General features: G+C 43.3%; 1 protein-coding gene across 1 annotated transcript in view; it reads right to left on the reverse strand.

Moving 5' to 3' along the window:
- Window positions 1-13,633, reverse strand: part of LOC107310717 (protein PXR1-like) — a gene marked incomplete at its 3' end in the record, with an annotated part of 31,219 nt that extends 17,586 nt beyond the window's left edge. Inside the window, exon 1 of the mRNA XM_015856601.1 lies at window positions 13,618-13,633. Within this exon, the coding sequence (XP_015712087.1) occupies window positions 13,618-13,633 (16 nt within the window). The remainder of the gene's footprint in view (window positions 1-13,617) is intronic.
- Window positions 13,634-16,567: the final 2,934 nt, after the last annotated feature.

A 16,567-nucleotide genomic window follows, 5' to 3' on the forward strand; every position in this document is an offset into this window, starting at 1 on the left:
GTTAAAATGGCAGCTTATAATAGAATGATAGAATCATTTGAGTTGGAAGGGACAGTTAAAGGCCATCCGGTCCAACCCCCTGCAGTGACCAGGGCGCCCACAGCTCCATCAGTGCTCAGAGCACTGTCCAGCCTGACCTTGGCTGTCTGCAGGGATGGGGCACCAACACCTCCCTGGACAACCTGTGTCAGTGCCTCAGTGCCCTTATGGTAAAAACTTCTTTATATCTTGTTGAAATCTTCCCTCTTATAGTTTGAAACCATCTCCCCTTGTCCTTGATGCACATGCGAATCCTTCATTGGCACGACACCACAATTAGCTGAGGTTCAGATAAATGCACTACCCAAGTATCTGATTACTGGCTTGCTTTCACACTTTGCTTTTGTTGGTTATAACGGCAAACTTCAAGTACTTGCTTTCTTTCTTTCTTTCTTTCTTTTTTTTTTTCTGCCTGTGAAGGCAGTTCATTTAATGCCATAAAACAAAAAGGCCACATTGATGACATGTTGTGATTCTTTTTCATGCTGCTGACTCTTTTTTCCTTAGCTGCTCTTGACAAATGAACAGAAATATGGGGATGAAAGAGAAGAACAGAGTGAGGGAGAGATAGAATAGAAAACAATAATAGTTTAAGTATAACAAATTGAATAAATATCGTAAGGAAATAATCAAAACTAATGTCCCTTGTTCCAGATGCTGAAATGTTTTGTAAATCACATTTGAAGAGAAAGGTATCTCGGTTTTATTTCCCTTCTTTTTGAAGCTGCCATTCCTCAGCTGGGGTTATCATCCACAGTGCTGGATCTCAGGCTGGAAAATCCTTCAGGTTCAGAAAACGGATTTTCACTTGGAAGCACAGATTTGCACCATGGGTTTCTCACCTGTTTGCTGAAGTATCAGGAAACCCAATGAAGCTGTGGGATGCGAAGCGTTTCCTGGGCAGGGAGGTGATGCTGCAGCACCGCACGCCTGCGAGCGAGCAGCCCCAAGTGCTAATTGGATTTTATCAAAACTGCATATTTCACAAACATTACATCATTTCCTTGCTGCTTTCAGCAGACTGATTCAACAAATGTTTTCTATTTTACTCCAGTATTCTAACATGAGATGGGCTCAGAACTTGGCAGTAATTTACTTGCAGCTTAAATTTATGACATAGATGAACATTTATATTCATTTAAAATGAAAGGCAGAGCTGCGCAAACATTTTTCATCCATTTTTTTACTGTATGTGCCGGCTTTACCTTCTGTAGAAATTATTATATGTCTAGTTATATAGCCAAGGGAAAAGGAGGAAAAAAAAGAAGTTCTTATACTTCAGGGGAAAATGTGTACAATTAATATCAGTTTACACATCTGTAATAACATAAAACATATACACCCGAGGTTATGCGTCGTGACATAAATCATAAAAGGGTCATAAAGAGTTATTTAAGAACCTTGTAACAGATTTTATTAAATAACATTATCAAATATTAAAGCTTTGTGTGAAGAAGTGAACAGAATCCGTTGTGCAACCTTTCTTTGGCTAATATATATCCCTAAACAAATTTTTCCCCATAAAAACTAGAAAAACAGAGCAAGAAGTTGGCTAGTTTTAATCAGCAGCAACCGCCTGGCTTCAACATTGCTACCCAGCTCCACTCAGGCTGTGGGTCAGCCCTTGTGTCCAAAAACACAGCAACCTGAAAGCAGTGACGGTAAAGGACTGGCTTGTTTCACTCGGCTCTAAATGCCCTGGTGCTAAAACAACAGCAACAAAAACACAAGCAGAAAATAAGGAGTTAGCAAAACTCACCCATCTATTTCCATTCCTAAGGTTCTGGGTCTTAAAACTGTGGTATTGCTCTCAAGCAACATTATTCGAAGCGCTCTCAGAAGTTCCCCCATCTGACTAATGCCTTATTTCCCTCCTTCCCCCCTCCCTTCCTCAGCATGTAGCGCTTGAGAAAGTTGACTTTCTGAAGTAGGGGGTAGGAAATACAGCGACAATAAAGTTTTATATCCTTTATCTAATGTATTCTCTTTAAGGAAATAATTCCTCTGTAAAATATGTTTCCTTTTGGAAAATTGCTGTACCTGAGCCTTTGGTAGGATATAAAGATTTTACTAGCACCCGTTTGGGATGGTGCAAAAAGCCCTCCCTCCCTCTCCTTGTAAGCATTTTAATAAAATAAAATTATAGAGCATTTAGGAGAAAGCTTGCATCTTATTTTGCTGAAATAGCAGAACACTGCTGAGCCTGGGGACCAGCCACCATGGGCAGCAGCAATGGGGAGAGGGGTTGGGGTGTCCTGGCCCACACCAGCTAGGACAGCCCTGGTGATGTGCTCAGCATTAAATGCAAGACTAAACGTTGAGGGTTAAGTGGCTGACAGTATTAAGTGAGATTTTTGATGTCGTGTGAAGCGATGTTTGGAACTCCAGCTCTAAGCACAGAAAGGTGTGTAGCTGAGGGGTTGCGTTGTGTGGCATAGATCCACAGAGAACACAACTTCCTTGCCACTTCGTAAGACTTCAGCTCATTCATGAAGCTGCAGCCAGAGTAGCGAGCAGCTCCAAGGAGTGGCTGTCTTCTGGCCAAGGCAAGGGAAAGCAGAGAGCAGATCTAGTGCCTGTCAACAAGCCCATCTCCGGAATGGAAGGGATCCAGCCTCGCCGTGTGGGCTCCAAGCAGGTGGGGCTCTGGGAGCAGGCTCCCAGCCATTCCCGGGGATGGTCCCAAATAAGTTTCCCATACTAGTGTGGCCATGAGTGCTTACAAAGTTACAGTCTTGTTCAAGATGCAACTGCACGTGCAAGTCTCAAACATGAAGATGTGATTGCCTCCTGCTTTCAATGAAACATGCCTTGGTTTGGTGCATAGCAGCAGTACAGCTGTTGGTGATACACACGCTGAAAATAGCTTGCTGGTGTTATTGTACCAAAGTCATTAGGCGTCACATCCAATATGCATGCTGTATTAATTCCATATAAACGAGAGAGATAGGAAAAGTGGCCTGACTTCAACAAAATGAGATGGGCTGGCTTGATACTGCAAGATACTGGTTGTGGATATTGCAGGATTTTTTTGATTAAAATGGATAAGAATTTGAATAAGAATGCATTGTTTGGAATACATTTCCACTGGTATCCAGAAGAATTCCTACTTGCAGATAGATGTGGTTTGTGTTAACAGGGAAAGAATTAAAAACGTACATAGGCTTGAGCTAATTCTTGTAATTATGTATTTTTGGTAAATGTAAATTGATTTGGTATAATTGACCTGATTGGAAAATTACCTGTTTGAGATGGGAAAATAAAAGTGACTGCTGGACATGAGGTTGAAAAAATGTGAGGTTTCAGTAGGATGCTTTGCTCTGAAAGAAAGTCTGTTTCAATAAAAACCTTGATTCGAAAATTGTGGTTTTTAGTAGAATGGTATTTGATCCATTAAAGCTGTATTGGTTTCATTCTTTATGTTTGCCTTTCGTTGAAATACGTTGGTATGAGGCATGAAATAAGCATGTGTCAGGCATTACTCAGAATAATAAAAAAGACAGAATAGAGAAGAAGAGGCTGCTATGACTGTTCTAGGGAGCCCAATTCCCCAGTGTAATCCCGTGACACATGGCCCTTGTGCTGGAAGTGGCAATGTGTGGGGAGAAAAGCAGAGGGCAACACTGCCACTGGTGTCACCAGGCACAGGATCAGGCCCGAGGAATGCAAAGATGGAAAATATCTGCCTTATTAGATCAGCCATCCCAGCCGCGCTGCCAGCGGTGGATTGTTCCACAGAGGACAGTCAGAATTGCTTTGTCTGGCCTAAATTTGCATTATACCAATGACAGGGATCCTACCACTTCCCTTGGAGGACTTTTCCACATTCTAATTGATCTGATTGTTAGGAAATTGTTCATAAAATTAAGAATCTTGGAAGTAAATAAGGGAACCCAGGCAGAACTGCTCCATGCAAAGCGCAACGGCCATATGGAACAAGTTAGTCTGGGGAAGGCAACCGAGCTGTATAAATGAGTTCAAGAGACATTCAGATTTATTTCTGGAGAAAGAAGGGACTGGGAGCACGATGAAAAAAGTCAGGGAGGTGGGTTTAACAGACGTTTGGGAAGGGAAGTCATGTTTAAAGGGAGGACATTTAAAAAGAGAGAGCTTGGTGTATGTTTTCCCTGGGATCTCTCGCTTTTATGGGTGCCCAATGCAATAGCAGAGTCTCAGTCCCAGAAGTATAGACGGTTTTCCTTCTTTCTGAAGCAGGTTTTATTTCAGGGACAGCTCAGAGATGGGCCGGGGGGATGAGTTCTTTAGGCCACCCCAATGCCAGCTCACTGCAGAAATCCTACCCATGCACTGGGAAACTCAGCATGCCAAGCATTAGGGGACCTCCCCATTACCAAAGTGAGCCTTAGCAGCATTGCACATACTCTGTTAAGCCTTGACCAATAGCCAAAAAGAAAAAAGACAAGTTTCAAATAATTCAGCAGCTCTCATTGCAAATAGAGCTTTTTTTTTTTTTTTCCCAGCATAATGACCCAGGCTATGTAAAGCTGAGGGCTAACCTAGGGTTATAAACTCGGGTTATAATTAAAGCTGCCTGATGAAACTAGAAGCATGTCCATAAAGAGTTACCAAACAAATCACTGCCATTTTCACCCTCACTGGCAGCCTGGTGAGAAAGGTGTCACCCAAAAAGAGTGGCAGCTCCGTGTTGACAAAGGCTTCCTTTCTCCACTGTCTGTCACCAGGAAAAAGAAAAATAAAATCATTTCTGCATTTCTGTCACTTGACCCTGCCAGTCACATTAACAAATGAAAACCTGCCCAGGGGACGCACCCAAAGCGGGTCCTAAAAAATAAATTAGTGTTTGAGAAGAATGGCTTCAGATACACGAGGGCAGAGCTGGCAGGAGCCGCTGGCCTCGCTGGAGTGCTGCCCTTTCGCACCAGGGCTGCACTTGGCCTGTCAGGCGTGATTAATTCTTCCACTAATGCAAGGCCACAAATACACTTTGTCAAACTTTTGGGAAAAACCCAAGTGGACCAAGCACAGGTTTCCTGTGCCGCAGCCGCTGCTGAATAAACACTTTGGAGACAGAGAGGTTTGAAGCTCCAGTTTAGCCCTCGGTGAGTGGGCAGGGCTGGGATCGGGCTGTTGTCTATAGTCCTGAGGGCATGGGGAATTAAATCCTCAGTCTTCATTTGGCCATCTTATAGAGTGCTTGACTTTTGTGCCTCAGCAGTCAGGGAGCAGTCGCTGACCGCTGTGCTCCAGCACTCTGCTCCATGTTGACCATGCAGTGAGCGCAGCCATCTAGCGGAGACTGTACGGGAAAGCAGGGGTTTTGTCCCCAGATTGCAGACCAGATGGCACTATGCTGAGCTCTTATGGAGCAAAACCCATTGGGAGTAGGCATGTGTTGAGATGGAAGCATTGGAGCATCCTCATTCAGAGCAGCATTGAAGTGTACACTCTTACAAGGACTTGTCTCTTGTTTTCTGATGATGGGAGCAGAAGCCAGAACTACCTTCCCTGTACATTTTGAGAATTCTCTGTACCTGTGCCATTGCTGGCACCATGCAGAGATGGAGCACTTTGCTGTACGGGCGGGTGGGGAAGCAATCACAGGGCAGGGTCATGTCTTAAAAAAGCATCCATTAACCCTCTTGGAAAAAGTCCTGGACAGGTTCCATAATACCACACACCTTGTAATTGCTCTTATTGGCCTCCAAAACCAAAATGAAACTTGGCATTCTACTTGCTTACATGTGAATATTCCATATTCTGCACATTTAAATAGTACCTTACTGCTCTGCTCTGATTTTAGGCCCAGATCATAGAATCATAGAATTATAGAATCATAGAATCATGGAATCACGGACTCATAGACTCATGAAGGTTGGAAAACACCTTTAAGACCACCAAGTTCAACCACCAAACCACCCCTACCATGCCCATTGGCCATGCCCCTCAATGCCACAAGTGACTGTGAATGACATCCCATCTCACTGCCTGCTAGGAGAGCCACCACTGACTTTGTGTGACTTTGGGGACAGTCTGTGTTTAAAATAAAAGAAAAGGGAGGATCATTTGAGCCTCCCTGGGGAGGCTAATTGTAGAGCTGCAAAACTTACTGAGTAAAATGCTGATGCTGCAGATTGCTTTAATGGGGTTGAGCTCTAGTTAAGCATTTTAATGTGCGAGTTGTAAATAAATAATGGAGGACATTGATTCCTTAACAGCTCAATAATAACTTTCAATTAAACCTTAGTTAAAAAGAAATTAGCTTTCAACTTGCTGGCTGCATTACTTGTTCTTGAGGAGCAGGTAAACCCACACAACACCAAGCCAAGCTGCTTCTTGGGGATTCCAACTGCTGCCTCTTGTTACAGGCGTACTGTAACAACAACAGGAATAAAATAATGAAAACCACAGGATTAGCGGATCCAAGTTTCATGGGAAAGTAAACACACTGGCAGTCGTTCTCAGGCACAGTGCAGCCTTCCATAAATGTGGGAACTGGGAAGTAAGTCATGCTCACCTGAGCTCCACATGACTTCAGAGCCCTTAGAGCATTCCCATGGACTGATGGCCTTGTCCTCTTCTGGGGGAAAAGAGGAACAAAATGCTCTCAGCAAGAATCAAATGAGCTTTGGCCCTCCTAATAAAAGATGGCCATGTCTATAAAGAAATTGATCAAACAAATCACAGCGTTCTTTACTGAATTGTTCATGCACTTCTTGGTTCCCACCATGCCAATCTCACCTCCACACCTGGCATCTGTGCAAAGCAGAGCTGCAAACTGCTGACATCAGCACATGGATGCACAAGAGGAGCTTTTTTGGGATGTCTCTTTCTATACTGAGGATGTGCCAAAATCTATATTCTCTGTGTTCTCAAAAAACCTGAGTGGTTTTGGCTGGGATGAGGTGATTTCCACTCTGAACCACCATGATGGGTGGATGGTTGGACTGGATGATCTTAGTGGTCTTTTCTAACCTTAATGACCTACTGTGGGGCTGGGTACTGCTTTGAAGCAAGGGGCTAGCCAAGAGATGGGAGAGCACTCCCTTCACCTCCACAATTACAGATTCAGGCAGAAATTTGGATATAACATTAAGAGACATGACTGTTTTCAGCAGGGTAATGTGTCTGCAGCAACCAGGAGTCGATTTGTTCTGTCCTCGTGAGAAGGTACTGCATGGAAATCAATCGATGCTCATTGCTAGGAGAGGCTGGTCAGATGGATGGTTTTAATCAAAAGTGTATTTGAATTAAGACTTAAAAGAAAACCAAGCATTTAATCACTAAGCCATTCCAAAGCGTCCCTAATGCTTGCTGCAGAATGCCCTAATTACTGAAAGACAGAAGTAAAAATGGAATATAATATCACAGAGTTAAAATCACTGCAAAAGGGGCCAAAATTGGCCAATCTCACATTGAGCCTCGCTGCTACAGGGTCAAATAATGGAGCATTTAAAGCACTTTCAGACGGAACGAACACGCCTTCCTCTGAAGGTTGCCCGCGAACTCCTTTGAAGGCAAAAAAAAAAGATAACCTTAATCTTTAAAGTAGTTTGAATTATTTCCTCTCAAGCCTTTCCCTAAACAGATTAAGCCCCTATTTGAAATGGAAGTAGATGTTTACTCTTGTAAATAAGCATTTTCCCTTGTATCTAACAGTAAACAGATTAAAGGATTACTCTAAAGACCTTCCAGAATTTTAGTATCGAGTCCCTGAAATCTATGCTTGATACGTCCACCCCCGGCACAGTTACATACTGGGCGAAAGGTTATTTTCTCCAATCAAGTACATCCCAAATAGGGAGATTTAAGGCCTTCAGCTCTGAAAGACTTCGTTCTTATCTGCCCTATTGCCACTTTGCAGGGAAGCATACATAGCCCGGAGCGCAAATGAGAATCAGACACGAAGACTTTATTTTAAAAAGTCACAGTATGGGAAGAATTTACTCGATTTCTAATAATATATAGAACATACAATAAAGCAGACCAATATATTTCATCCCCTGTCAAGAAAGTTTTGTCACTTGGTAATTTGTTTTAATATATTAGTTTCTAAATATAAGAGCAGTCAATTGATGCATTATTAATGTGATGCGTACGTGTATAAATATTCTTTTAACTTCCAGGATGGTTGATATTAATGTTGTGGCATATGAAAGCATGAGGTACTTCTAACACTCGGTCCTCAGGCAGGAGCCGTGCCGCTTGCACCGAGGCCCATTTATAACTCCTCCTGCCGGGGAATGAAAGGGCTTTGATGTAAAGTGTTGGTTAGCTGCTCTTAGGATGGAGAGCCAGAACTCCCCCCCAACACCCCCCCACACACTGTTTCTGGTGGCAAAATACTTCTATTGAGGGCAAAAATTGTTGAGTTTACAGAGGGAAATACTGGTGTCCAAAATGGTCATCAGTTCCTGGAGAGAGACAGTTGTTTCATCCCATTCTATTAACGCTTTCATGATTCCCACTAACTTTTTGTGCCACATCAAACTTCCTTCTGAGTTAAGGAAGACACAAAATGGCCTCAATCAGAGCCTGACAGATAGGCTTGCTGCAGTCAAGAGCATTTTGGAGAGGCTGGAATACCCTAAGTGTCACTTAGCTCCTCAGGGAACATTCTTGTGTTAACAACACTGGGTGTACCAGGGGATGTCAGGACATGTTCAGAGTTATCAGCAGAGTATGTGATACTGAATAGCATATAGATCTGATGTTGTATTTTCAAATATAAAACAATCTGGACTGCTTATATCTGACCAGTAGAAGTCAAACACAACTTGATGCCTCGCACAGTCCTTTGCCATCCTTCATTGCACTGATTTTAGCTAACAGATGCACAAAAAGGGGGTCGAGTGCATGTAAGCAGTGTTCAAGGGAAATCTCACAACTATACAAAGTGAGAGGGTTGCTCCAAAAGTAATCCCTTCCATCTTATTATGTTGCCCCATGATGTCAGAGGCAGATGTTGGTGGGATAACAGAACAGGCTGAACCTTCCCACCAATATCCCATTCCCTTTTGCTGCTGTGTGACAGATGGCAGCAGAAGGGCACTCTGACAGAATGGTGCCAGACACATGAAAGTGCAGGTGAAAGAAAAATGTGCCACTGAATTCCTCCATGTGGAAACAATTGCACCCAATGACATTCACTGAAGCCTGCTGAATGATTATGGAGGCCAAACTGTGGTTGTGAGCACAGTGAGGAGTGGGTGGTGTGTTTCAGCAGTGGCAACAGTGATGCTGAATACAAACCACATTCTGGATGTCTATGCACAGCTGTCACACCATGAAATGAAGTGTGTCTTGAATGGCTCATACATATGCAAGTTGGTCAGGATCTTCTGAACCAGTAAGAGGCTGAATGTGACAGCTTTCTGGATCACATCATCACCAGTGATGAGATGTGATGTCACCACTACAAGCTGGGGTGATGGAGCAGCAATGTGAATTCCTCACTGAAGTCAAAATTCAAGATCCAGCCCTCAGTGGGTAATATGGTGTGCTCTCTTTTGGGATAGGAAAGCAATGATCCATTGGGATTTCCCAGAACCAGCACAAGCCATAAACTCTGACTGCTGCATTGCAACACTGGCTAAGCTAAAGGTTCAAACTTCCAGAGTCAGGCAAGCAAAAAAGACAACCTTTCTCCTGCAACATGGTAATGCCAGGCCTCACACCGGTGTGAAGACCATAAAGCACACTGTCAGTCTCGGCTGGACTATCCTGTGACACCCACCACACTATTTGGATTTTGTGTCTTCGGACTTCCATCTGTTTGGGACAATGAAAGATGGATTGTATGGGCAATATTTTCCTAGCGATGATATCGTCACAGTAGCTGTGGAACAGTGGGTTGTCTTAGCTGGTGCAGGTTTTCACAAGCATGGCATACAGCTTCTTGTTCACTGCTGGTAGAAATGCACAACTCTTTGCATCTGTTTCAGTTTCCATGGAAAGAAATATTACGCACAACTAAGCAGGTGGATACACAGCAAATTCCCTGTCCAGCATGGCTAAGGCCATTAAAAACTTCTCATTTTAAGTAGGGTAGGAACAAGTCTACTTCCCGCAACTGGGCCTGTCCATTCAGTTGTAAGCAACAGTTAAAGCCAATTGCTAGAAATTCAGCAAAACTGGATACTGTCAAGTCAACCCAAGTCATCTCCTTTCCAGGTAAGGACAGCAGTGGTTGACAAGATAAGCAGTTTGGGTTTAATGGTCTTCCTATGGTTGGACTAGATAATCTCAGATGTCTCTTCCAACCTTAATGATTCTATGTTTCTCTGATTCTCTTCTCCACCCAAGGGTGTCAGGGTTCCACCAAGCTTGCCCCCTGGCAGCTCCTGAAGGACACAGCTTCTGCAGCCTGTTCTTCCATCACCCCTTCCCTATGTGCCCCAAGACCACATGCCACAAAGCCACAGGAATAAACTAATTTTCAGCTGAGTGAACAAATCAGAACAACAACAAATGAAACCTCAGGCACATCCCAAGTTATTTTGGATCAACGAAAAGTGAAATACTCAGCTTTGGGTTTCCTTTGGAAGAACAAAAGTAGGGAGTGGCAGGGGTGGCAGTGGGCAGCAGTGCTGAAGTTTGGATCAAATATCTTTTTTCACCAAAAATGAAAATAAATCATATTTCAAAACGTATTTCAACATATTAAAAAAAAAATATCACCCCCCCCCCCACAAAAAAAAAAACAACAAACCAAAACAAACAAAAAAAAACACCAGAAAGAAGCATAACAATTTGAATTTGCCTTCCTAGTTTTCCCCTCCTTGCCAGATGAATCCAACCCAAATTAATGAATAGTTGTGGTCACTTGAAAGTTTCATTTCTTCAACACTCAACTCATCCAGCAAGTTGTGCCCATCTCAGTTTCGACAGAGTCTGCAGTGATTTCCCTTAAAACATTCAGAACTTCCTTTTATTGGGGAATGTTTGTGTTTTCCTTTGGATGCAGAGGGTTTGGTTGGTGTTTCCAGCCAGTGAAATCAACAGCTCAGCATCACGCCTGGGAACACTTCTGCTTGAAGACAGCCAAGCTGCCTCACTCCTTCCCATACTTTATTAGTTTTAGATGATTTGAAACAAAACAAAACAAAAAAACCCAACATATTTTTCTCAGCTAACACATTAAAACATGGAATACCGATAACAGTGCACAAAGGGAGGCAAATGCCATAAAATAAATGAGTAACAAACCTGATAAGCAATGAAAATCCTTTTCTCCGTTAGCTATCTGAAAAACACTGACTTGTTTTAAATGAGAAGCTTTTTCCAGGTGAAATTGTGACAGGCACAAATGCTTCATGTATATTTTTATAGAAAGTGTGAATTAATTTAATGGTTTAAAAAATAAATATATATACACATATACATAAATTTTTACAGTGCACATTACCTGACCTGAAAATAATAAGCTTTTAAGTGCAGTTGGAAGCAGTCACTAAAACCATGGCAGACATGATTTTTATTAGAATTTAGATAAAAAGATTTAATGTTTTTTAATCTATGAGACCACTGGAGGTTAAACTCGCCATCTGAAGTTCGTTTGTGTTTTTCATATACCTTTTTCCCCCCCTTTTTTCCCTAAACAGATCTGCTCATTTAAGAAAAAAAAAAAAAAAGAAGAAGCGGTCATCAGAGCTCACTCAATAAAGTATTTGGTTTGCCTTCGTTTTGCTTAGAGAAGAGGCTTGTAAGGAAACAGGAGCTGCTCTATGTTATAAACATCTTCTGGACGTTAAAAGGCTGTTTTCTCCCCCTGGATGTAAGCAAAGGCTCGCCCAGAAGACTGTTTCCCAGGAGTTTTTCGCGGCTTTGCGTCCCAAAAGTATTTTACAAGGCTGTCAGCCGCAGACCACCTTATTACAGCAGAGATGAAATGATGGTAACTGAAATTCCTTCATCCATAAATTCCCCTTGCCATAGATATTTCCACATTCATTAGGAGGGGAATAAGGAGCAGGCAGGCAGCGCTCGCAGAGGCTTTTCCTGCCTTTTTGATGAACTGAGGCTGAAGGGGTAAAAAACAAGCGAGGCCCTACTGGGAAGGTTGGGATTCAGATACTCTGCCTCCTCAAGCAGTGTGCTGTATCAAAGCTTTTGGGCAGTAATTTATAGGGTATACAGCACAGGACCTTATTAAAGCCCCCAGGCAGGTCGGCGCGCCGGGCAGGAGCGGGCAAGCTCCGGGCACCGTAAATCAGCAGCCAAGAGAACCTAAATTTATGCTGGCAAGGCCAGTGTTTGGGTCCTGCAGGCTCGTATATCAGCAAGGCTAGGTGTAGATCTCTAGAGAAGAGATGGTGACTTATGCTGGGGGGGTATCTCTGCATCCCATGACTCAGGTGCCAGGTATAGCATGGAGAGAAAACAGGATAACTTCATCCTATACCCCCAGCCATAGTGACTGCACACATCTGACCATCTTCAGTCCTTCTGAGAGCAGGAGGAGAAGTACTAAGTTCCACAGGAATTATGATTTTCACTGGTCTTTGCATTAAAAAAAAATATAAGTATAGAAATCCTGGACAGGGGATTAAAAACTAAAAAGTGCCTACCCTCATGGGTTTCAACCCAATTCCTAACCCAAAGAGTCTCAGATATGTTTGGATGAGTTTCAGAAAAGCATCCCAACTTTTGGATACAGATCCGAACCAAACTTCAAAAGGTTTTGAGGTTAGCACATCGGGCTGTGCACGGCTCTTTGCCTCCCTTGTGCTGCTTCCCCGAGTGGGACAGAGGAGGGCTCTGTCCTTAGCAGAATCCTGAATCAAAAAATTGTAAAGCAAACAAACAGACCCCCCGAGGAATATGGAGTGCAACCGTAAAAGAAACAGGTACTCCGTTCCAAAACCAGATGGCAAATTCGAAGCATGTCTTAACATGCCAAGATACAGCATGCTACAAAGAGTTCAAACGGAGCATTGCAGATAAAACAAGTACTGATTAAATCACATACTGTCCATATTTCAATCAAAAGTTTGAAATTCATCCATGACTAGGCAACCAGACAGACTGAAATCGAGTTGAAGAAGTGGAATGCAGAAAATCTGGGTGTTTTTTTCATAGCGCTTTTAACTTTAGCAGGATCAAGCCACTCATTGTTAATGAAACAACCGCATCTCCACTGCTCACTTTAAAAGCTCAATTCAATGCCAGCACAAGAGCAACACTTTTTCAGGAAAAGAAAAGAGTTAATTTGCAATTAACTGTTTCTATAATGCAAAGATGCTGATTCACAAATGCTCGGGAGGCCACAGAGAAATAAGGTGATTGTTAGGTTGGAACGGACCCCAAACTCCCCCAGCTCCAACCTCTGCCATGGGCTGGCTGCCCCCCACCAGCTCAGGCTGCCCAGGGTCCATCCAGCCTGGCTTTGGGCACCTCCAAGGATGGGGCGCACACAGCTCTCTGGGCAGCAGTGTCAGTGTTAATGACTGCTAACAAATCTCTACTCTTTCAACTACTTCAGTTAGACAAGGATTTAGAGCAAAAACAGCACTTGGAGAGCACTTGCTGGCAACATGCGGGGCAAGCTGAGTTGTCATATTTCACACTGGCTTTGTCAGTGCTGATGCCCTGACCTACCATTGTTGATCCTCATGGTTGATCCAGATGGATCCTGTAGGCAACAACGTGGCATAAGGTGGGCAGCAAACATAACTACCTTCTAATTGAGTACAAAATTGAGGCCAGATTTCCACCTCTGAAGCCCCACAGCAAGTGAGGTGAAAATCTGCACAGATATGACTTTTTTTTTCCCCCACTCCTTGAACAATATTCAAAGTAATAAAGGTGTATCAGACCAGCTCAAACTGTGTTTTAGAAAACGTACAACAGACAGCAATGATGAAAAATAAAAACTTATGGTGGTTTTGTTTTGGTTTCTAAGATGTCTGTAAAGAATCCAGTGATCTGTATTGCGGCTGACATTTTTTCACCCTTGAATTTCATCCTGCTGTGATTTGAAAGGGCAGAGATATCAAACATCTAAATTGGGGTTTCAAGTGGAACCTAGCAATGCTCTCCGAAATTGCTCCTGCTCATCCATGGAGGTGTGGAAGCTTGGCAGCTAGCTGGCTGCTGTTTTCAGGTTATGAAAAAAGGGTTTGTTATGGAGCTTTGTTACATGCACAGTACTGTGAATGATAAATAACTGCTGCCCATCCTTGTCACTATCCCTGATCAGCACGACAATGCTCTCAGGCCTCATAGCAGGCTCCAGCAAGGTGTTGCACATGAATGACAAGTGAGCTGCAGGGATGAATGGGGTAACCAGGTTGGGACTGCAGAGGGGAGAAGGATGCAGTCACTGGGGATATGCTGGGGACAGCCTGGCTGACTGCCTTCCATCAGCTCAGGCTGCCCAGGGCTCCATCCAACCTGGCGTTGGGCACCTCCAGGGATGGGGCACTCACAGCTTTCTGGGCAGCAGTTCCAGGGCCTCACCACCCTCTGAGTAAAGAATTTCTTCCTAACATCTAACCTACATTTCCCCTCTTTCAGTTTAAAACCATTCCCCCCTTGTCCTGTATTCAGTGTGCAACAGTTTATGTTACAAACAGACGTGGCGTTAATGTCCTTTTGCTTGTTTCCTTCTGGAAACTAAACTAGAAGGGATTTTAAGAGCTGGGGCAAGGCAAGGACTAAAGACTGTACAGACTTACAGCAGATATGACGTGTATAAATCTAAAACTGTTTATAGAACTGGTAGCTCTAAACATCCAGCCTTCAAGTTAATGGGAAGCGTAAAGAAAATCCCAAATCCTCACATTCATAAAAGGTGACATGAGTGATTGCTATTTTTATGAACACAAGATTGTTCTGGATAGATAACTACATGGGAACTAACACTCCTACGCTACCAACATTGTGACAAACAAAAAGGATGGGAAGGTCTCCCATTTTTTTTCCCCAAATCCCCTTTTTTGAGCAAGTGGCTGTAGCGTGCCTGAGCGCACTCCTCGTGGCAGGGAGTATCAGGTTCCTGCAATGTGCTTTCACTTAGCGGCTGCACAGATAACGTGATGGATGGGGCTGGGCTCCACATGGTGCTCAGCTCCCTCTCACCGCCTCTTGCTTCCCCCTGCTTCCTGCCAGGGACGTGCAGGACAGCGGAGGGGCTGCGGAATCTGTGCTGCTCGTCAATTAACAGCACAGGATTAATTCCTACATCTCTCTCAGCACGGGGACGGGTGGAAGGAGATCTGAGATAAAGGGAACTGTGCCTCGAAACAGCACGTTTTCTGCTAAAGGAACACTACTACTTCAAGTTTTCTGTCAGGATAAATTCAGAATGAAACAGCCAAGACAAGAGGGGACCTTTTGTGATAAACTTTCAGACCACCAACACCATCTTATTACTACCAGTTCTAGGATGCACAAGGTGCCCATCAGTTTTTCTCTTCCTTTTGATGTTCCTCCATTGCTTATCAGTAACCAACACCGAATTTGACTGACAGCAGCACAAAATCACCGAGGATCATTGAAATAAAACTGAAGGGAAAAGAAATTCAACCCAAAATCTCAACCCAAGCAAACCAGACGCTGCTTCCAGACCTTCTCTGGAAGAAGTGGATAATACGGGGATCTTACCCTAGGTGCTCTGCCAAGCAGAAACATCCAGCACCGTGAGTCAGGCTCCAGGCATCTGGGGAACCGACTTCAGAGTCCTGATACATGAAAGGTTCTTTTTCACTCCCCAGTGCTTTTTGAGGCTCATCGGCCCGCAGAGATGATGTTTTTGAGCCTTTCCCTGCAGTCACAAGGGCTAGAAACACGGTGTTTTTAAAAATGAAAACCAAAAGACTCATAAGGTCCCATGCTTCCAGGAAATTGAGCTTTCATAAACACACTGTGACCTCGTAGGCCCTTTCCCTCCCATCACTCTTGCCTTGCAAACACAGAGACCAGATTCGTGCTAAATGTGCATTTCTTACCTGTCCTGCAGCAGTCACAACAATGTTGCTTACTATCACACCTTCAGGACTGCATCCCATTTGCTGTCATGACATGGTCTTACATCTCCAACCACCACACTCCTTAGAAAGTGCTGCCTTGCCCCCATAAAGAAAAGAGGCATCAAGACTTTCTCTTTCCTGTCAAAAATGCAGTAGTATTTTCATTTCCCTTTCTTTTCCTATTTTTGAAATGAGAGCAAAGGAGATAAAGAAGCAGAAGAGAAGTCTGTGAACCAAAAAGAAACCCAAGAAACACATGTGGTATCTAATGAAATCTAAAAATCCCATAAAAAATGAGACTAGGAGAAAATGCTTATATTTCAGTTGCTTTAAAGAAAAAAATCAAGAACAAATTCCAAATGTGTTGAAAAATATTTTTCTTATTATACTCTTCATGGAAACCTAACTCTTTCCTATGTGCATCCAGTTATCTACATTTGAAACTGGTAGATGCACACAATGCTATCTTGTCTGCAGATACCATCCCTGGGGCTTTTGTTTGGTTGGTTGTTGGTTTGTTTTTTGTTGCTTTCATCAAAATGCCCTTTTCATTTAATTCTGTTACTCGTGGTACCTTT

This window comes from Coturnix japonica, chromosome 3 (genome assembly GCF_001577835.2).
Source record: "Coturnix japonica isolate 7356 chromosome 3, Coturnix japonica 2.1, whole genome shotgun sequence".
NCBI classification, from domain to species: domain Eukaryota; kingdom Metazoa; phylum Chordata; class Aves; order Galliformes; family Phasianidae; genus Coturnix; species Coturnix japonica.